At 40.2% G+C, this 23,002-nt stretch overlaps 1 protein-coding gene across 2 annotated transcripts in view; it reads left to right on the top strand.

The window, feature by feature from the left end:
* Slc9c2 (solute carrier family 9 member C2 (putative)) overlaps positions 1 to 23,002 on the top strand; it is a 57,346-nt gene that overhangs the window by 18,707 nt on the left and 15,637 nt on the right. For both annotated transcript variants that reach the window (XM_037211331.1, XM_037211330.1), the window contains exons 10-22: positions 1,690 to 1,858; positions 3,951 to 4,032; positions 4,940 to 5,103; positions 6,433 to 6,552; positions 8,297 to 8,394; positions 9,510 to 9,629; positions 11,858 to 12,056; positions 13,285 to 13,473; positions 16,101 to 16,250; positions 18,030 to 18,081; positions 19,367 to 19,515; positions 20,530 to 20,655; positions 22,834 to 22,932. In XM_037211331.1, the coding sequence (XP_037067226.1) occupies positions 1,690 to 1,858; positions 3,951 to 4,032; positions 4,940 to 5,103; positions 6,433 to 6,552; positions 8,297 to 8,394; positions 9,510 to 9,629; positions 11,858 to 12,056; positions 13,285 to 13,473; positions 16,101 to 16,250; positions 18,030 to 18,081; positions 19,367 to 19,515; positions 20,530 to 20,655; positions 22,834 to 22,932 (1,717 nt within the window). The remainder of the gene's footprint in view (positions 1 to 1,689; positions 1,859 to 3,950; positions 4,033 to 4,939; positions 5,104 to 6,432; positions 6,553 to 8,296; positions 8,395 to 9,509; positions 9,630 to 11,857; positions 12,057 to 13,284; positions 13,474 to 16,100; positions 16,251 to 18,029; positions 18,082 to 19,366; positions 19,516 to 20,529; positions 20,656 to 22,833; positions 22,933 to 23,002) is intronic.

The following is a 23,002-nucleotide window of genomic DNA, read 5'->3' as shown; positions in this document are numbered from 1 at the left end:
GGCCTGTCTTGACTGAGTGGAGTTGAGACCTGGAAAACAGTTCTATGTGTTGTCAGGTCCTTCTGACTCAAGGTTAAAGTTAGAGCACCACAGGACAAGATGAATGGCATTCCCCATTCTTGCAGCAATACTGAAGTGTAAGCCAAATAAACCCTTCCTCTCCATCTTAATTTTTGGTCATGGTGTTTCGTCACAGCAATAGAAACCCTAACTAGATACAAAAGTTTTTGGAAAGATTATATAATAGAACTCAAAAGCTTATGAAGGACTTTGCAGAAGCCTTGAATGTGAAGCAGAATTTGCCCGAGTTAAGTGCATAGTGTACAGGTAATTGTAGATTCTGTTTTGTTAAGTGATAGAAATGATCTAAACTGGTTTGTGTTTTGCTTAGTTGGGAGAACTCATAATTAGTAAATCCACACAGCATTTTTGCTAAGGCTAAAACACGTCTGATTTTACTTTTGCTGAGGATTCATTTGTCCCAAATCATCTGAAGCACAGTATACATATTCTTTTGGTACAGATCCCCTAAAGGTAGATTCTGGGGGCTGGAGACATAGCCCAGAGGTAAAGAGCACTGTCTGCTCTTCCAGAGGACCTGGAGTATTTCCCAACACCCACAAGGTAGCTCACAACAGGCTATAACTCTAAGTCCAGGGGATCTAACACCTTCTAGCCTCTGAGGTCACTAGGAATGCGTGTGATACACAGACACACATATAGGCAAAATGTCCATATACATAATAAAACAATGAAAACAAAGTTAGATTCTGACTTTTGTCACAAGATCCTATTGAAAAGTGGCCTTAAAATAAGCAGAAACACATTGAAGTATGGGATTCTTTTCTGCCCCATTTGTGTGTGTGTGTGTGTGTGTGTGTGTGTGTGTGTGTAGTGCATATATGTATGCATGTTTTATATGTATGTGGGTGTAGTGGATGTATGTGTATGGGGTGTGGATGCACATGTATATTCATGTGTGCTTGTGGGGAAGGCCTGAGGTTGATTTTGAAACGCATCTTTGACTGTCCTTCTTCTGCCTTATTCACTGAGGTAGTCTTTCAGTCAAGCCCAGGGTTAGGCTAGTCTCACAGTTTACTCTGGGAATCTCCTGCCTCTGCCTCCTGAGGCTGGAATTGCAGGTGGGCCACCACACCCACCACGCATTTACTTGGGTTCTAGTGATCTGAACTCCAGTCCCCACACTTACCTGGCAAGTATTCTCACTACTGAACCATCTCCCCAGACCTAGCATATGATTCTTGTAGGAGGTAAAGAAAAATTTTGTTTGGTTAAGTTTATAAATGTGTCTATAGGAGTTTCGGTTGTTTTTTCGGGGGAGGCGAGGAGTCTGATCAACACTTCTTCCAATTCCAGTTTCTCAGTCATTTTATAGTTTGAGATGATCTTGTCAAGATGCTTTGGAGAACTGTCCATATAGGAATTTACTACCTAACTGTAAATTATACATGCATGCTAGTGATAAGTCTTTATGTTGTGTAGAATTTCTCCTACTATACACATGCTATAGTGTATGCAAACTTCAGATTAGCTCCAATGCCTTATTGATAACCTCTGCTGTTTTTGCATTCTTAAATGAAGTTTCGTACTGAGTACACGATTTTAACCACGAATAACATTACTGGATGGTGTACGTTTTACTTATTTATACTGTTTTCCTGCCAACAGGTTGCTTACTGTTATTGTAGTGAGCCCTATTTTGAAGCATTCAAGTTATGAGTATGATTGGCGATGGGGAGTTGTCATCACATGGTCTGGAATTAGAGGCGTTTTTAGCTTACTCTTGGCTCCTGATATTTATAATTTTTCTGAAAGCAAAATAGAGGCACCACATATGGTAGGGAAAATAATCATGTGCTGTGATTATTTTTATTTATGCATTATTACTTATTTTGTAGCATACTATACCTCATCTTAATGTTAACCAACTTTGAACTAGGTTTTTTTTTTTCAAATGCACTTCTCAGTAGAAAAAGACATTGTCAGAAAAAAGTTCATGTTGGTCATGTGAAAGGGGCCAGCGTTCACATAGTGATTATAAATAGGGTTATTCGTGGGTTTGATTTCCAGTCTTGACTCCACCATCCACAGTCTGGCTGACTTTGAGGGATATTCCTCAGCTTCATTGAGCATCAGCTTCTAATTGAGGGTTGAAATGATGCTTAGTAAAATAGCTGACGCCTAATAAATGCTCAGTAATAGCCCACAAATGCCATTTTCCCCCAATAGCCATAAGAGAGTGATAATAAAATACCCTCATCTAGAATATTCGAATCCATGTAGCTGCTAGAACAGTATCTGAGATGCTAGTGCTGTGTATACCAAGGGAAGAAAGACTATAAATTGTTACATTAAGGATATCCTATCATCTTCAGACTCATTTAGAAATGTTTGGCTGAAGCCAGGCATGGTGGTACACGTCTTTAGTCCCCTTAGCACTTGGGAAGCAGCAGCGGGCAGATCTCTGTGAGTTCAAAGCCAGCCTGGTTTACATAGAAAGTTCTAAGACATCCATAGCTTTGTAGAAAGACTCTATCTCAAAACAAAACAAAACAAAACAAAACAAAACAAAACAAGTCTAGCTGAAGACTTTGTGATTTGTAGTGGTGGGAGGGAAAACAAACCTGATTTCCTTTCCTCTCTTTCTCCACGTCTTGGACTAGCTGTGGATTGTAGCAGTCTGGAGGTCTAGGGCCAAAGCAGACACCCCAGATACAAGCTGACAGTGCGACAGACAAGCCTTGTCATTTGTTTATTTGTTTCTGCAGTGCTGGTGGTCAGACCTCGGGCCTTGCACATGCTAAGCAAACACGTTAGCATAACCTTAGTCCCCGCACCTCAGTATATATGGCAGTACTGAACGAGGTAGAGAAGTTTCCAGAAATCTCCAGGACCAATTTCTCACAACTTGCCCCATGAAATACACTTCAGATCTTTTCCTGGAAGGAGCCAACAGCTACGACAGCCACCTTCTCATTTGCTGAGGAATCTGGAAGTGAATGTCCAGAGCTCCAGATGTTGGACTGGTGACCTGGGAGTTTTCTCTTTGTTGCTATTTCCTTCCTGTCCCAGAGGCCCATGGAGTGCAGATACTTTTTTTTTTTTTTAAAAAAAATATTAGCTGTCAATCTTTTCATTTTGCATGTGGGAAAATCAAAGAAGCTCAAGGGACCAAATTCCCAAAAGAGGACTCACTCCTTTTGATAGAGAATTGTATTCCTTCCCAGGTCTTTCCACAGACTTAGATCTGTGGTTTGGTCTGGGAATTAATCTGGAGTCGAAGAAAGTCTGTGGTTTCACAGAGACATTAAAGGCCCTTCTATATCCCAAAGGAGAAGTGCAACAACCAATAGCTTAGCCTCTCAGATCCTTTTCTATGCAATGAATTGGCCAAAAATCAGACTGTTAGTTAATGAACTGTTAGTTAACATTTGGGTATTATTTTACAGTGTTTCCCAAGTCTGCACGACATTAAGAGTCTTCCCGGTTATACTCCAAATCTATAGTTCTGCTCTCTAGGCAGGCGTCCGGGAGTCAAAATGTTTGACAACTACCTTGGATAACTCTGATCGATTTGGGGAAATGTTTTGGAGGAGATATTGCTATTAACTTCATTTTCACTGAAGGGCACTGGGGCTTTTAGGGGTCAGCTGGCACAAAGCACTGGAAAGATCTGTCTCTCAGTGTCCTTAGCCCAGAATATACAGGATTAGTCATTTTCCCCTTATGTAAATTGAAAGTTAATTTCTGCCCCAGGGTAATATGGCCAAACAGTGTCCACAAAACATCCCTTTTGCTTTAACTTATCAGAGACAGAATTTAAAAATACAGATTGAGTTAGAATTTTTTCAGGTGGTTAAATGAACATTGTTCACCCCTGGGAAGAATACTTGATATTTCGCTCTAACATTTCTATGTTTTGTTTTTAGTTTATATTCTATATACAAGTAATATCATTATTGACAACAGGAATAAATTCACACATGATGCTTCGATCAGCCAAGACATTAGGTAAAGTATATGTATTATTGAGAGGTTTATTGGAGAGAAAATGCAAATAGAGTATTAACGGAGGGTTGTATAGACATTTCTTATGGAGTACAGGAATCGGCTTAGAAATGACTTATTTTCATTAGTGGATTGTATTTAGATAATTCACTAATTGCAATATTGGTTCATATAATTTAATAGAAACCGAGTGAATGGAGTCTTTAAAAGGACAGATGTTATCCTTTCTGCCAGCATGTCTAGAATAACAGGATGATTCTGCTGTGCCGGGTTGTCCAGAGACCTAGGTTCTGTTTCTCTTACCGTTTCCCTATTCCCTAGGTTGCCTTTGTGCTTGTAGGGTAGAAACGGCTCATTATTGCAGTCTAACTAACACAAGAGAAACCGCTCATGTTCACAGTCTGATCAACTAGCAACAATACGTTGGGATGTGGGAACTGGAGGACATCTTTATGGACAAACAAATCATTTCCATACACATTCCATAGGCTGGAGCTTAACTACATGAGACACAGGAGTGACAGAACCTGGAAACATTTGATTTTTTCTGGCTGGCCATGTTCTTAGTCAAAAGTCAGGGATTCTATTGGCAAGAGGATGAAGAAGAGAATGGACTTTGGGAGATACTTCCCAAGTTCTGCTATAGCTGCCCATCTCCAAAAGGAATTTGAATTCAAAAACAAAAATATATGTAGATACAATGAAATCACAAATGGGAACGTTTAATGACATCTAAGAGGAATTTGAAGCTATTTATAATATAATTACTGGAGAATAGTGAAATAACAAATAAACATATCCAGTAGAGAAATAAAGTCAGATCATTGGTAGCAGTGGGGTTGAGGAGAGAAGTGGAAGCTGGGCTGGGTACCATGCTAAAGTCTTCTTCTTCTTCTTTTTTAAATCACAGGTTTGTGTGCTCTCTCCCTCCCAAGACAAATTGCTGTTCGAAATGCCATTCAACACATACAGCAGATTATACGGAACACAATAACTTTATATAAGACAGAAAAAACTTTGACAAACGTTAACTGGGATATAGTAGAAGAAAAAGCAGATATCGAATACAATCCTGTGAGTTGATATACACAATGATAGTCTTAATTTCCCTCTCTGGGTCTTCCTGCTTTTCTTGACTCAATATTAAAAACATGACTCTGGGGTTGGAAAGATAGCTGAATGGGTAGAGCGCTTGTCACGCAAGCATTGGAACCTGAATTTGAGTCCCAGAACATACATAGAAAAGCCTGGTGTGAGGACCTGCTCACAATAGCAGTGCTGCGGGGCCCCGGAGTTCACAGAACAGCCATTTTAGCCTAATCTGTGAGCTCCTGCTTCTAGTGGTAGACTCTGTCTCAAAAGTTGAATGTCTAAAATTGTCAAAGAACAAATTTAACTAGTAAAAATACCTTTGAAAAGTAAAACATAAAAAACAAAACCAAAGTAGCCATTCTGAGGTTGATCTCTGTCCTCCACACACATGTGTACACATGTACGTACACACACACAAACCTACATCTGTATACATGCACATACACACAAGCCGGATTCTACTACCTAAATGCTAGAAAATAGAGGGGAAATTTTTATTAGCTTTGATGTTCTGGTGAAGCAACTTCTTTGAATTATGTCCCTAAAAAGAAAGTCTTTGTGATTGGCCTTTCTATCAGAAAGATACAAGGAAAGTGGATGTTTGTTCAAAATGACTGGTTGAATTCCAAGCAATGACCTCTGCCAAGATGATGCCTCCAATAGGTTGAGATCCCGAGGGATCTCTCCCTGTGTATTATAAAAAGCAGAAAATACAGGCTGACATAGAAAGTAGTAAAGTATAGACAAATTTGGAGGATAAATTGGCCTCTAAATATACCAAAGGAATATATCCTTCATGGCAATTGAAAACAATAATCTCATATATATTGTGGTGGCTTCAAAGCAAATGTCCCCCCAAAGGGAGTGGCGTTATTAGGAGGTGTGACATTGTTGGGGTGAGTGTGGTCTTACTAGAGGAAGTGTGTCACTGTGGAGGCAGACTTTGAGGTCTCATATATGCTCAAGCCACACACAGTGTCTCAGTTCACTTTCTGAGTTCACTACTACAAGAAGGAGAATTCTCAGCTCCTTCTCCAGCACCATGTCTGCCTATATGCCATTATCATAATGGACAAAACCTCTAAAACTGCAAGCCACCTATTAAGTATCTTCCTTTATAAGAGTTGCGGTGATCATATTGTCTCTTCATAGTAATAGAAACCCTAACTAAGACACATATGGCAAAGCATTATCCCAGTTACACGTAGCTCATCACTGTAGCAATTCTGAGTGAGTTACTAAAACCTTTGTTAAGTACAGTGTTTACCCCGCCTCAACCAGCTTTACTTATTTTTATCTTTGTCTCTTTAGATTTTAAAGCAGACTCACACTGTTCCGATATCCCATATTCTCCATGGTTCAAGAGAGGAATTCGCAACAGATGAAGTCTTAATAGAACAGGCCAGATTGCATGTAGCTATAATACAAATGGTTGGTATTATTCAAACAATATTAATTTTTTTGTCTCACATGCCTTTAATCCATATGATTTGGAGGTGATTATAAAACCTTTTTGTTTTCTGATATAGTCTATCAACTGTCAAAATTAGTGTTTGCGTTATGAAAATTTATTTATTTTTTTTGGTGTGTGTGTGTGTGTTTGTACATGTGTGTGAAGGCCAGAAGCTGATAATGAGTGTCTTTCTCAATTGCTCTCCACCTTATTTTTGGAGACAGTATATCTTACTGAACCTGGAGCTTGCTGATTTGGCTAGACTAGCTGGCCAGCAAGCTCTAGGGATCCTTCTGTCTCCACCTCCCCATTGCTGGGAGTACAGGCTGGAGCTGAGCTGAACCTGACCTTTCACATGGATGCTGAAAATCCAAACTCAGGTTACTATAATTCATACTAAAAGTTGAACAAAACCAAGCCTTCCTTCCTCGGGCTTTGTATTCAAGTCACAAACATTTTGTTTCTAAGACTAGTAAGTTTTAAGTGACTAGTAAGTCACTTTATGGGCTCTTTAAATAGTTGAAAGGTTTTGTTTTGTTTTTTGAGACAAGGTCTCACTAGGTAGCCCAAGCTGATCTTGAACTTGTGATTCTTCTGTTTCAGCCTCCCAGGTGCTGGGATCACAGGTTTGTGTCACCACACTGTAGCATAAATCTTAAAAAAGTCTTATTAGTAAGATCAAACCTGAGGCCAGGTATTGGGGTGAACACTAAAAGATCAGAGAGACAGAACAAGCCACAGCCACCTCACCTTGGCAATTCCTCAGCTGATCCTGTTTCCTCAGACTGGAAGTCTCTCAGTCCTCATCCAGATAGATCTCAGCTGAACTGCTGCTCAAAAGCCTAAAAGCTTAACCAGCTCTAGTTCCTGGTTTTCACACCGTTTATACCTTTCTGCTTTCTGCCATCACTTCCTGGGATTAAAGGCTCTTGTTAGCGCGCCTGGCTGTTTCCAGTGTGGCTTTGAACTCACAGAGATTCAGATGGATCTCTGCCTATGGAATGCTAGGATTAAAGGCATATGTGCCACCATTTTCTGACCTCTATATCTAGTGGCTGTTCTGTTTTCTGACTCCAGATAAGTTTATTGGGGTGCACAATATTTTGGGGAACACAATATCACCACACCATACACAGCCGAAACTGCTTTGACAGAATTTAATGCACTGAGTTTCTCTTAAATGAGATTCCCCGAACTGCTTATTTAACATCTCATAGTGTAATAAGTTGATCAAACCCATGGTGTACCAAAGCTGACTATTGGGGTTAGTAATTATAGTGTGAGTTATGTAAGGACCAAGAAGCATACAATGGGGGCTGGCAAGCCAGCTGCTCAGTGGGTAAAGGCACTTGTCATCTTGCCCAAAGTCCTGAGTTCTATCCCTTAAATCCCCTTAGTGGAGGAAAGAACTAATTCCCCCAAATTATCTTCTGACCTCCTTGTGCTCACACATACAATAAATAAATGTAAAAACAACGAAAAAATTGTAAGAGAAGCATAAGTTATTTCTATGCTTTTTTCTTTTAAGCAAGGTTTCACTGTAGCTCAGGTGGGCCTGGAACTCATGACAGTCCTCCTGTCTCTCAAGTGCTGGGGTTACAGGTGTGCGCCACAGGTCTCAGCCCTTCCATTGATGCTTTGGTTCTTTGTAATTTTTACTTAAGTATGAATGCAGGTAAATATTTATAAGTATAAAATATTAAAACATAAAACCTGTTTTAGAGTAGCTTTGAAAAGCAATGTAACGATGGAATCCTTGGAGTAGAGGCAGCCCGAATATTAATTGGTGCAACCAAAAGCTACTGCCCCATCCACGGAAAGTAAGTGAGACACTTCTTTAATTGCATTTTCCCAAATTAGATGATTATGTGACTACGAACAAAGTAAGCATTAAAGTCTGGATTAACTCATCTATCATCCATCGGTCTACATCTATTTGTCCACCTGTATATTCATTCATCTATCCAGTAACATTTTTTTCTTTCTTCTCACTCCCTGTTCTTTCCCTTCCCTCCACCTTCCTACCTTCTCTCCCTTCCTTCCTCCTTTTATTCCCCTCTTCCTCCTTTTCTTTTGAATGCTGGGTCTTAAGCATGCTAGGTAAACTCTCCTCAGTGTCTATATCTCTACCCCCATTTATCTACTTTGAATGCTCCTCTTCATTCTGCCTCCTGCCCTTATGACTTTCATAACTTTGGAGATGATCAGGCTTAGGTAAGAGACAAGGGAATCCATGAATGAGAATCTATATAGCTTTAATGGCTGTTATAATTATTTTGCTTTTATATCATATTCTCTAAGTTATTGGAAAAAGTACAGCAGCCTGGATCTTGTTCACAGATTGCTCTCCAGGGATGGAGAGTGAGCTCTGGAGGAGCTGGCCTAAATGATGGTATTGCTAGATGCAATGCAGTGTGGTGGGAAAAGCCCAGTGTCTTAGAGATGTATCAATATCGTGTCACTGTCCTGGCAAGCATTACTGAGTGGATGATCTGAGACAAAGCTGAGTCAGTGGTAGCAATTCCAGCTAGGTGGTCATTAATGTTTCTGCAGTCTGGAAACCTCTGTGGGAGATCTGTCATTGGCCTGGGAGATTACAGTTAGGAAAGCGGGCATTCAATCGCCTTTAGTGTCAGGGGACATGAGACAGAAGGAAGCTTAATTCCAGAACTCCTAAAAGGGCTCATCTAGAGAAATTTGAATTAGGTTCTGTCTCAGGTCAGGAAGAGTTCTGGGAACAGGGGCACAGGAGTCTCAGACTAAAAATGTTACTAAAACATGAACTAAACCAAGTGGACAGATGATTAAGTGCAGGAGGTAAAGGCTGAGAAAGCATATTTGGTAAGTCCACAGTAAAGTAATATTTAGTATATCATCCCCCCTTTTATTGTCCTGAGATACTGTTTTTAACAACACATATGTATATTTTTCTTAGATTCATGAGTATTTCTGATGTTTCAACTTATGTGAGAGATAGAAGTTGGCTTATAAAGTTTAAAAACATGTTAACTTACTTGGAATATCACAAAGAAAAGATACTTTTCAGTATACCTGGGTAAGTATTATGAACCTCTAAGAGCAGTGTACTCAGAATATCACCATCTCAACATTTTTAGAGTAGATCACCCCATTTAAACTAATTTTGTGGCAGATGTTTACAGGTTAAGTGGTGTCTGAACAGTCACCTGTTTGCCACTTCTATTCTGTCTTAATTTCTTTGTCATCCTTATAAAAGAAAACGATGGCATTTTAGGGCTAGCTTATACCATGTTTCTTGCACTACTCATCTGGTTAGAGGATTGAACAAGGACCAGCCATACCTACAATGGGCTGAATCTAGCTCAGTGCAACTTCGTTTGTGGAATAAGATCGTTGTATCAATGTCTAAAATTAAGGGAAAAAATCAATGCTACCTTAAGAATGCCTATTACTGATTTTCTAAGATATTATAAAATACACATTTTGCTTAGCTTGGGTAGAGTTTTTACTTTGCTATATAGACTATAAACTTATATAATTTTTAGAGCAGGAAAACAACTTTTTTTTTTTCCAACAGAGGATGTCAAAACAAGAACATCCTGGGAATAGTTTTTGCTTTCTTCCATCGAATAAATTTAAAGAGAACATAAAAAAATTAAACCCCTAGCATCTCAACATATGTTCAGCAGTATTCGTTTCTTTTCTCATTGCTGTGGGATCCTGGACATGAAGCAACTCAAGGGAGACTCATTTTGGCTCACAGTTTGAGGGTCATAGGCCATCATGGCAGAGGAAGGGTGACCCTGGGAGAGTAGGGCTGCTTGCTCAGATCTAGGCAGACCAGGAAGCAGTGAGAGGTGAATGTCTGTCTGTCTGTCTTTCTGCCCCCCCTCTCTTTTTCCCTTTCCCTCCCTCCCCGTTCTGCAAGCCACAGTGCTGTGTGTTTATGATTCCAATAACTATGTCATATCCAGAAGATAGCTCTGCACCACATTCTTCTCCATCCTTTGGTTCCTGCAATCCTTGTACCTCTCTTCCAAGATGTTCCCTGAGCCTCAGAGGAGGTGACATAAATGTTCCATTTGAGGCCAAGCACTCAGAAGTGCCTTATTCTTATCATTTTGACCAGTCACGAGTCCCACTCGGACTGTGGCCCACTGTAAAAGGTGCCCCTTTGACGGAGGCTGACAGCTGTTGGAGTTTTTGGGTATTCACATATATATTTAGAAGGCAGTTTAACTACATGTCCATTTGACAAAAAATCAGCTGCAGGTCCTCTGTAAGGATTGTGAGCTCCCTAGCCATGGGCCTTATGGACAGATCTACAGTGGCAGGCATATATTCCTTCCAGGGGAATGAGCCTCAAATCTAATCAAGATGTGGTTATTTCTCTCAGAGCATCCATGCCAATATTGAACCAGTGGGCATATCGTGCCAGGCAGTTCAGCACAGAAACCCTCAAGGTCTACAGATGCATGTGACTATTGATGCCTCTTCTCTGTTGACAGCCTATATAGCACCTTCCATCACTATGAATGTGAACCAGCAGGGAGGAAGCTTCCAGCCTCATTCAGTTTCAGCCTCATTTCTCTATGTTCTTTATCCAGAGTGTGTGTTGTCTTCAGCAATAAGGACTTAGAATATCTAGTTCTAGTGGTTAAGCAAGAGCAATGCCAACAGCCTGTGTTGTTTTGGAAGCCTCTGAGAGCTACCAAGGCAATAAGTCAGAGGGACAGAATTCCATGTTCAAGGTGTTTCTTAATTCAATCAAGCAGGCCAAGTAAATAGCCTCTTCTGTGCAGCTTTATTTCCGATGGGTTAGAAAGTTTCAAAAAATGAATATGGTAATTGTTGAACATTTTTCCCATTTAAAAATTTTAAACAGTGCTGATGAGTAACACATTTTCCTCTACATTTATTGTTTCTTGCTTTTGATTTATTATGTATATTAATAGCATCATCCTTTTGTCTTCTATTATATTCTCTATATAAAATAGGCTAGTTATTATTATCAATAGTAGTAGTATTGTTTTTTTGGAGATAGAGTTTCTCCGTGTAGCCCTGGTTATCCTGGAACTCACTCTGTAGACCAGACTAGCCTCAAACTCAGTGATCCGCCTGCCTCTGCCTCCTGAGTGCTGGGACTAAAGGCATGCACCACCATGCCTGGCTGTATGCTTGTTATTTTTACTTATATATTTCATATTATTTCTAGTTTGATTTGTTTAGACAGATATTGGACTTCACTGCTTATTTGTTATACCTGAAATGACCTGATATTTTATTTGCTCTTATTTTTTTCAGGGATAATAAGTTTCTGATTTTTGTTTATCGCACTATAATTTCAGAAGAATTTGAATATGCAACATATGTTGTAACAGTAATGTATATTTTCCCTATGATAATACATATATGGCCAATTGCAAGAGAGTTAAATGTATCGGCACTGATATCCATAAACTACTATTTTATGTTTTTATATACATTAGAATCAGCACTGAAGGTACTGTGGAAACTAGAAATATGTTGTACAAAAAAGAATAATTCAAATATTTTGAATTCATTTTTTCTACCTTATTATCAAAATAAGTTGATAACCAGAAGTTATTTGTTATTACAGCTGATGGATCCTGGGATGTTCACGGCCTTAGTGCCAGTCTTGGCCATCAGCTATGTCTAATAAAAGTAGAGAGACTCCCAAGGATTAGTTGATAGAAAACTGGTATTTCAGTCACATACACTCCCTTCAGATTCTTCCTGAAATAATTTAGGGAATGAATAAACAAATACAAATGAATTGACTTGAGAGCCACATACCTGGACAGATGGCTCAGTAATAGTAGTTATGCTTCATTATTAATAGTATTGCAGCAAACTATTGCTTCTAAAATTATTGTTTTGGTATTGCAACTCCATTATAGATTCTATATTTTGAGTCACATTAAACATTTTGATGTGGAAAATTAAGAATTTAGGGGAATTTCAGACAAATAGCTAAAAATTCAGCTTTTAGAATACAACTAATAGGACTGAGAGATGGCTCAGTGCTTAATAATGGGCACTGATCTTGGAGAGGGTCTGAGTTTAGTTCCCAGTATCCACACTGAGTAGCCCACAATTAACCATTGTAGGTAGAGTTTTTCTGTCCTGTCAGTCAGCTATGTCCCATCAGCTAGCTCCCAAATAACCACACAGAATTAATATTAATTATAAATGCTTGGTTGATAGCTTAGGCTTGTTTTTAGCTAGGTCTTATAACTTAAACTAACCCATTTCTATTCATCTGTGTGCTGCCCCAGGCTTGTTTACATCATGTACGTACTTCCCATCCTTCTTGCTCTGAGTCTTATGGTGTCTCTTCAGATACCATCCTTCTCCCCAGCATTCTCTCTGCCCCCAAAATCCTGCCTAGCTATCAGTCAATCAGCTTTTTATTAAAAATGAGAGCCAATATATCTTCATAGTGTACAGAAGGGTTATTCCACAGCAACCCATAACTGTAACTCCAGATCCAGGGTATCAGATGCTCTTTTCTGAACTCCATGGGCACCTGCACATAGGTGGTGTACATAAACATACACTCAGGTGAACATATGCATACACATAAAATAAAAAAATCTAGGATACAACTCATTTCTTATGATTGACTTGCAATTTTAAATATTTTCCTCTCCCCTATGTCAATATATAGTTGTTATGGAGTAACATATATTCTGTTTGTTTTTAAACAGATACTAATTTTAAAAAGGAAATATTTTCTTCATAATTGGAATAATTTGGATTTTTTCATCATAGTTCTTGGAATCGTTGATATATTATGCCTACACTTTGTCAAGCTGAAACCAAACAACTTGTCTCTCATCCAGTTTACAGTGGTAATAGGATATTTTAGAATAATTAGGTTTCTTCCTATCTTCAAGGTAAGGCTTCCTATGTTAAAATACTGGTTTGCTGCATGATTTACTAAGTGATTCAATAAGCTTCACTCTTGTGAGAGAAATGAGAGAAGGAGCTGTCTCTTCCAGAATGTTCTTCAAACAAACACCTGCTTGGTTGGCTGTCATTGCTTACAACCTGCCTTCACAGAGGCTTTTCCAATCACACCAGAAGCAGAAACCTGGGCTCTACACCCTTAGCTTTATACCACGTTCTTTGTTCCTCTTCCATCTGCCTAGTTTTTATTTTCCTTCTATTTACTAGTGCTACAAATTTAGTGTTCATGAGAATTGCTATGCAGAGTTGTGTATGTAAAACCCACTTAAAGGAGTAATTGTGATTCTATGGTGTTTGCCTTATGAGCTGAGATATGAGCTAAGAGCTCATGTAAGGTGTAACTACATAACACTGGAAATCAAGACGCATAACGAGGCTAAGGCATGGCCTGGAAGAACTTTCTCTAGACAGTTTTTATGCAGATGTCTTGTGCACATAGATGTAAGATAATTATTTTTTTGAGACAGGGTTTCTCTGTGTAGCCCTGGCTGTCCTGGAACTCACTCTGTAGACCAGACTGGCCTCAAACTCAGAAATTCCCTACTTCTGCCTCCCAAGTGCTGAGATTAAAGGCATGTGCCATCACCACCTGGAACAAGATAATCATTTTAGAAGTATTACTCTATGAAAAATCTTAAAGATGGAATAACTTTTTAAAAATGTATTTTTGTGTAAGCCAAGTTGTTGTGTGACTTTTGGGGAATAGATATGAAAAAAAACTGCCTGTACATTTCAGATGGGGAAATCAATGAAAGGTCAAAGTAGGGATTTCAAGTCCATCTTTGTAAACCTATGATTTTATTGGGTTTATTTAATAGGAGTATGGGTGAGGGGTTACTTACAGAGGTGACTCAGAGTTGACAGGTCAGTTTACTTTTCCCAGCAGTCCTCACCATTATATAATTTTGGGAAGAGGCCTTGTGAACCTTGTAAGTTTCAGGGACTTTCTGATACTTGTATGTGGTTTATTTCCTGAGTCTTAAGGAGCCTTTCTCCAGAATTGAATGCTCCAATTTAGAGGGGATTGTTAAACAAATACAAATCTATTGAGAGTGTGCACAGCAATTCTCAATCAGTTAGCAGCCTTTCTGTCTTGTACTGCCTGAACAAAATCATAAAAATAAAGTATATTTAAGAAATCAATATTATTGCATAGTTGGGTTTTTAAATTGAACACTTACTTTTTGCCAGGAACTGGGGAAAGTACTTTATATAACTTACCCAGTTAAATTCTTATAATAGCCTTCTGAGGTAGGTGTAACTTCTACATAAAGTTAAGTGCCCTAAAAGTTAGACTCAGCCCAACATGACTTTGAAAAGAAACATATCTGCCTTAGTGAAGGTTGGGAGAATACTGGAGATCTTTATTTTAGTTGCCCTAGGAGTCAGCGGTCAGCTCAGGGTTATCAGTGCATCACGGAGGAAGGCTTTGAAAACATTTACTTTAAACAAGATCCTCCCTACCCCCAAGTTCACAATCAAAACGGCAGCTAATAAAATCTTTCTCTGTTCTTTTAATTCCTGCACTATGATACTGTTTTCTTTTTACTTTCTCCTCTCTTGATATTGAGTCTCGCACCAAATGCCCCTGTGCTCTGACTCAGCATGGACTCCATGGGAAGCCCCCTGCTGTGTGATTGACAGTTGGCTTTGGAACAGTGGCTCCATTGGCTTCCCAGGATTCATTTTGTTCAGGAGGAAAGGGAATCCTCAGAGTCATGGGTAGCTTGCTGAAGGTCACAGAGATGGCGACTGGAGAGATAGTGTAAGAGATCTCATTCTCTTAAGTCCCTGCACCAGCTGGCCTTGGCATAAACGTAGAGAAATGTAGAACAAGAATGGAAGGTGGCCTGCATGGATCAGAGATAGAGTTTATTCTTCCACACTGTTGCTCAGCTTCCTGGGCCGCCACTTTTGTTTTCTGAAGTTGAAGAGTAGAGAGACTGAGGGGCAGGGGCGTGCTAGAGACTCCACCTAAAGCTACAGTCAATTATGCACAAAGGGGGTGGTCCCAAACCCATGTGTGTGTGGAGGCAGGCAGAGGCCTTTTGGAAACAGGCCCTGCTGGACCACATACCACAGTGTCTGACATTACACTTCTGGACAGGACCAAATGCTACATTTCTAGAAAGTTCTTGGACATGCTTTTGCTGGCCTACAGATGACATTTTGAGAACCTCTGCTGGGGAGGGTGTTTGCCTCATGATTTTTTTTTTTTTTTAGTTAAAAAATTGAATTAGCATACAGTATTAGATTTCACTGTGGGATTTTCAAATAAAACTATATTTTTATTAATTCTCCTCCCTCCTCTCCCACCCCATTTCCCCTTCTTGTATGCCCCAGTCTCTTTTCCACTTTCCTGTCCCATGTGCTCTGTTGCTTTCTCTGCCTTGCTTAAAGCCTTTAATTCCCTCCCATGGTCTTCATCCTGGTTTCATAGCCTGTACCCACACTCACCTCTGCTTACATGCATGTACGTAACCATGGTAAACTAGATCCTCATGAGAGATAAAACAATTAAATGTATATTTTCCCCTCCACCCTGCTGTTCCAGGTTATAATACCAATACTAATAAATATGACAGACGTACAGATCAAAAAGAGCCTCAGCTTGATGTACAGCATCACAAAAGGCTATGTCAAAAGTCAAGAAGATGCCAAACTTTTGATAAGGCAAATTTCTGGTCGTGAATCAGTCTATCAGGTGAGAAACAGGCATTGGGTGGTGTGGATGGGAATTACCTTACTTAGGTGTATTCATATCCCTAAGATCAGCTTGTTATGTATGTGACCAGCAGACAGATTTCAGTAGGCAAACAGGTTCAAGTGTTTGTTATACAAGGTACTTCAGAGAACAGTCTAAACTTTTTTATTTGTGTGTGTGTGTGTGTGTGTGTGTGTGTGTGTGTGTGTCCCCACCACCACAGCCCTCTCCACACAAAAAAACAAACAAAACAGAGAACATGGAGAAGTTCACAGCAGAAAAGACTCCAGAAGGAGGAAGATGAGGGAAGTCAAATGTGAGCCAGGGAGGGAGCTGAGGATGTTTTGAGATATTTAGGAGACAGCAGAGGGGTCTGGAGGCAGTTCCCTTGATAGCTATGGTATAAAACAAACCTCCATTGTTTAAATGGGGGAACTTCAGGGAGCCTGTGATTAAGAGCGCTCACTGTTCTTCCAGAGGATCTGGGTCCAGTTCTCAGCACCCACATAGCACCTCACAGTCGTATTTAACTCCAGTTCCAGGGGATTTGGTGCTCAGGTACCAGGCACTTATGGTGCAGACATAAATTCAGATGAAACACCCCTACACATGAAGGAAAATAAAAATTAAGAAACAGAGGACTTCAGTGGCTTTTTGTGATGTGTATTAGGTAGATGCTTCTGAAGTGACTCGATGTTTCTGGAGACTGGCCTATGGCAGTTTACCTGCCGAGAGGTAACAAACATTGCCTCTCTGGTTGTGATGTCTTTGCAGGCAGGAGTTACTGTTGCCCAGAATCTCAGTGTGAATATAAATTCAGTTCTGCAAGAAGGAGGCTTAGCACCATGCAAACAAGGCTGGATATGAGTATGTTAGTGACATACAAAGTCTCATTTGTATAGTCAAAGCAAGGGCCTTACTAGGTGTAATTTTTAAAAGCCCAAACAAACAGAGTTTGGTTTTGCTTAAGCTTTGGATAACAGATCCATCGTTGTCTATTAGCAGTCGTGTGGCATGCAGCGTCTGAGTGCATTGCAGGCACTTGTATGTGATGACCCGGGGGACTGTGCATTGTTGCCTCCGGGTTGTTGCCATGGCTGAGAATGTGCTCCAGAAAGACTTGACACCCAGAGTGAGCTTTAGGAGGAGCAGTGCCTGGCACACAGCCAGCATCCCACAGTACCTGTTGTGTGATTGAAAGAGCAATCACACCACCCATTTGCCAGTGTGGAATTACTTCTTCAACTCTTAAAGGAGTGGCCTGCAGGGAGCGTGAACTCGCTTACACAGCATGTTCACATCATCCCACTGGTTTTTGTGCTCTTGGCAAAGTAGGCCTTGTTCCCTCGCTGTGTCTTCAAATTGATGTCTGCCAATGAGAATTTGTAATTGTGCACAGTGTAGTGTAGAGAACTTTCCCTCCCCCTCCCTCCTTCCTCCCTCCCTCCCTCCCTCCCTCCCTCCCTCCCTCCCTCCCTCCCTCTCTTCCCTCTCTTCCTTCTTTCCTCCCTTCCTTCCTTTTTTGGAACTAATAATAGTCACAGTGAAGCATGGTACTTATGCAAAACATCAGCCCTGCAACATTCACTGCAATCTGAGTCCGGGCCTGGGAAATGCAACGGAACTCTCCGGAAGACAAAAGCTCCCCTAAATCAAACTGAGTGAGAATTCCTCTGTGACACTTCTTTAACTTTTACTTGGATGATAAAGCCAGGGTTGTACTTTGTGTAATAAGCACCATTTCTTATTATTTCTTACTATTATTATTATCTCTTACAGAAACTGTATGACATTTTAGAAAAAAACAAGCGAGAGGCTATTAAAGAGCTAGGTGAGTGGTTGGAGCATTTGCTTTCCTGATTTGTTTTTCGTGTAATCTATAGATTTTTATTTCTTTGTGCTTCTGAAGGCCAGAATCCCAGATGATGGTGCTGTCAAGGTTGGTTTCTGGTGAAGACTGGCTTCTTGGGGGGGGGGGGTGCGGGCAAACATGGGAGCCTTATTGCTGTGGCCCCATTTGACCTTTTCTGCATGTGCAGAAGGACTCCGGGTCCCAATTTCTCTAGTGAGATCCCGTCCTTACAAGGTAGGGACTCTATTCTTATGACATCATTAAAGCCCCATCACCTCCGTAGAGGCCCTTCTTCTAAATATGGCATTACAGGGGTGAAGTCTTGCACTGCATGTTCTCGTTCATTCATCCATCCAACTGGCATTTACTGACCATATCTAAGGTCCAAAGATGGGAAAGAAATATTGGGTAGATGCAGATTCTTCAACAAATGTGCATTCTGGTGGACTGTCTGAGCATGCAAAAGGACATCCCTGCAGAAGGTCAGAGGGACCCTGGTATCTGCTGTGACAGTATAGGGAAGGGGTGGGAGCAGGAGTGTCTATTCAGATGGCAAGGTCAGGGTCCTCAAGGATTTTAGGGAAAGCCACATGACCTTTGACAAGACATTGTTTTGTTTAGTGTGGTTAGCTTGCCTGAGATCATGTGACTAATAAGTCAGCACTCAGTTCTCTAGCTCTGGTGGATGTGGTACTAAAACCAATGCTCTAGATCATGGCTAACCTTTATTTTACTGGTCAATTCATTTTAATGAAAAAAGTGTATAAGTACCTTCCATACATACACCAGACATTGTGCTCAATGTAAAGATGACACATGAAATGTTAATTTTGGCCAAGAGTCTAGTCCCTGACTCTTTGTGTTTATTAAAAAAGAATGAGTATTCTACTTGAGCTCACAAGACCCATCCACCTAACTCTGGATGCTCTGTTGAATGAAAGTCTTTTAGTCATCCAACCAACAAAAAATATATAGAGGATAGGCAGAGACATTAAAACAATACCCAAGTGAAACAAGTTTTGGCATAGAAATGGGTAGGAGATACCATGGAGATCAGACAGAGAGTTGTTTAGTTGTGCGGGAAGCTAGTTTTCAGTTTTTTTCATCCATATGATGGGGTTGCAAATTAACCCTACGAGTCTCAGGCGTTCTGTGTGAAGCTAGAATGAAAGGTTATTGTATAAATACGTTGGACATTCTAATACAATACTAGTTGTTATTGTGGTTGTTGCATAGATTGCTTACCACATCTAATTTTTCTCAGGACTCATAGAGCACGAAGGCCGTGATGTTGTCATTGCTCTGAAGACAAAGCAGGCAATCCGCAATGTGATTGCTAAAGCCCTGAAAAACCTCACCTTCCTCTGGTCAAGAGGCATCATTGATAAGCACGAGGGCATTGAGATGAATAAGGTAGTACACACATCATTGATAAACATGAGGGCACTGAGATGTGTAAGGTAGTACACATATTATTGATAGGTACAGGGGCACTGAGATGAGTAAGGTAGTACACACATCATTAATAGGCATGAGGGCATTGAGATGAGTAAGGTAGTAATGTGGTTCCCACTGTGTTTGGTTCCATAAGCTCAGGCATCCCAGAATGTAATGAGAGAAGTTGTTTGAGGAAGCGTTGAACCACAAGAGCTACCTCGATACTTCCTGGCAACATTTTTAATGCCCATGGCATTCAAAGCCAGGGCTGCCTGGCATGTCCTGCAATTGGAACAACTTGGCTGCAAGTGACTGAAGCCATCTGTAGCTAAATCCAGTGAAGAAGCAGGCATGGAGACTTAATAAAAAGGACTCAGAGGACTTACAGTCAGTGTGGCCAGGCTTCAGGAAGGGACTTGAAGAAAGACTTAGAAAACTTTCCAGATTCCTTACTTCTTGTCAGGATTGTCTCTGAAATCTTCCTCTGGCTTGTTCTCTAGCCTCAGTAGATTGATCCATCCATCCATCCATCCATCCATCCATCCATCCGTCCGTCCGTCCGTCCATCCATCCATCTATCTATCTACCTTTCTGCTTCTCCATTTACTGGTGGATTTTGTATTGCATCATTCCACTGACTGGGGCGTTCACAGAGACAGTAACAGTATTTGAAGGGGAACAACTCTGTGTGTGTGTGTGTGTGTGTGTGTGTGTGTGTGTGTGTGTGTGTGTGTGTGTAAGAGAGGGTAGGATGTAATAATTGGATTATAAAGATGACAAGTTGATCTGAGTTAATAAGTGAAAATAAGAGGAAGAAAATAAGGACAGAAAGATTATAATACACATGGTGGCAGGGGTGGGAGCTGTGATTCGAGCTCAAGTTAAGTCTGCACAACAGAAATGTGCTTAGAGTTCCTTGGTTTCAACTTCACGTGCATTTTTTTTTTTGTCACAGAAACAATTACCATAATTTTGAATGTTCATTTTTAGGTACTTCTTACAAAAATCAAAGCCTTGAATAACTTTCCCATGGCAATCCCACCTCCAACCCCTGACAAATACCTACCCAATATCGTTTGGTTGGAAAATAAAGATGTCCTCATTGAGTTCTTCAAGGTAATAATGTCTTCTGTTCTGACTCAGGCTTGATGTAAACATTTCTCCCTGCTCCAAATAACGACTAAAGAAAAGCATATCAAAAGTATAACTTCAGTTAAATGAAGCCTTTATTTATTTATTTGAAGACATCAGGAACCTAATTTAAGCAAGGAGAAAATGTTCTGAAGAATTATGGTTGCTTTCACAAGTGAAGAGCCATTTGGGTATCTTAGCTTGGTTTGCTATAGCAAAGCGCCGCAGACCAAGTGGCTTTCAAACAACAGAAACTTACTTCTCACAGTTCTGGAATTGGGGAAATCCAAAATCAGGGCATGATCAGATGTGGTTTCTGGTGAGAGTCCCATCTGGTTCATTGCATGACTGTCTTCTCATTGTCTCCATCTGACAGAAAGAGCAAGAGAGCTCTATGATGCTTCTTTCATAAAGGCACTAAACCTGAACGTAAGGTCTTCACCCTTATGACCTAAGCATGCCCCAAAGGTTCTGCCTCCTAAAACCCTCACTCTGGGACCTGGGATTTCAATATATGCATTCTAGGAGGACACAAACATTAAGTCTGTAACATTAGCCAACCTTGGGCAGGGTGCAAAGGCCTAACAGGAATCTTGGACATTTTATAGTGCAACATTTTATAGTACAGCAATTGTGTCTCAAATCCTAGATTCTCTGCTTCAGTTCAGACTCGTGGGAAGTCCAGTTGTGTAGCTTGTAGCAGCTGTCCAGAGGGAACCCTTTTTGGCAGGTTCTTCTGGAGGTGGTTTGGAAAACAGATGGTATCTAATAAAGGGGAGAGGGCTAGCCTGGGACTGGGAAGAAAAGCTCACATCCCATCCAGTTTTTTTTAAAGCAGAATTTTAAGATAAAATTAGAATTTAGTTCCTTATAGGTAATAATTTGCACAATGATTGATTGGCCACCCAGGAATGAACTGAGAGTCATGATAAAAAGGGTGAGAAAATAACTCCATATACTAATGACTCACAAACATCTTAATGTACAGCCCAGGCACAGCCTTCCTCCCCTCCACAAAAATATAGAGAGAATTCTACTTGATATTTATTATGTGATTATAAAAATAAGTATGTTAGATGGGGAGGTGGCGAATCGTTTGCCACGGCAAGCATGTGGACCTGAGTTTGACTCCCTATGCATGTAAAGCTGGACATGGTAGCACTCTTCTGTAATCCCAATGCTTGTTGTGAGATGAAAGGTGGGGACAGGAAAATGCCTGGAAGCTTGTGGCCAGATAGCTAGTGTACACAGTGTCTCAAGAGACCCTGTCTCAAACAAGGTGGAAGACAAGGACAGACACTCAAGATTGTCTTCCGATTTTACACACAAATGCACACACAAACACATACATGAACACATGTTATACATATCAAAACACATCACACACAAATTAATATATTAAAACATTTTCTTTACAAAAAGCTTTATTATCATTTATTACTGTTTTAAAATAATTTAAACATTTCTGTGAATCCATAAAGTATGTAGATCCCCAGACACCTTCAATTCTACTGATGCCTTGTCATAGCTAAGTCTGGTCTCTGTCCCTGCCTGAGACGAACGGAATCTCTTGCAGCTATCTCAACTGTATACACTGTGTTTGCATCTAGGTCTTTTCATATCTATCTGCTATCTGCTGCTCTTCTTTCAGGACTCAGCTTAGCTATCCCTACCTTTCTAGTGAGGGTATCACAAACAACTGGGAAAAAACCCTGTGGCCTTTCTTCACTGTCCCCAAGTGCCATGTTCCTGTCTGCTTTGCCACAACCATCAAGCTTTATTGACAACACCTTCCCCACCTAACTAAAAACCTTCTGTGGCCAAGAAGTTGATTTCCAGCTTGACATTTATAGCCCAAGCCCCAGTGATGGCTAAACACTTCCTTAATTGTTCTTTTGCTCAATCATCCCCTAAACATTTACTGGGTGCTAGCATTCTTTGCTGTGTTAAGTACTGATCACGAAGTCTTTGCTTGTTTGCCTGTATTTTTATTTCTTAAATTTGATGTGATATGTGTATATATTATAACAACCCCAGGGTATGTTTTTCATTTTTATGCTACTTGATAACTATTTTTAATTTTAAAACCTTATTTCTGTTTAGATAAGCTGTCTATGAAATTTTAGGATTGACTTCTCCACCCTATTTTATTTTTTCATTCAGAGAAGAACTAGACTCACCTATTTTGACTACGGTGATATCATCTGTAGAGAAGGTGAAATGTCACAAGGAATCTTCTTAATTATTTCAGGAATGGCTAGCGTAAGAACGACTAATTTTCTTTATTTAAAATGCATTTTGAATACACAGTTGCAACTTAGGGGTAAGTTCT

This window comes from Peromyscus leucopus, chromosome 15 (genome assembly GCF_004664715.2).
Source record: "Peromyscus leucopus breed LL Stock chromosome 15, UCI_PerLeu_2.1, whole genome shotgun sequence".
Taxonomy (NCBI): Eukaryota; Metazoa; Chordata; class Mammalia; order Rodentia; family Cricetidae; genus Peromyscus; species Peromyscus leucopus.
The sequence above is the reverse complement of the archived record's forward strand: the minus strand, read 5'-3'. Positions and strand labels throughout refer to the sequence as shown.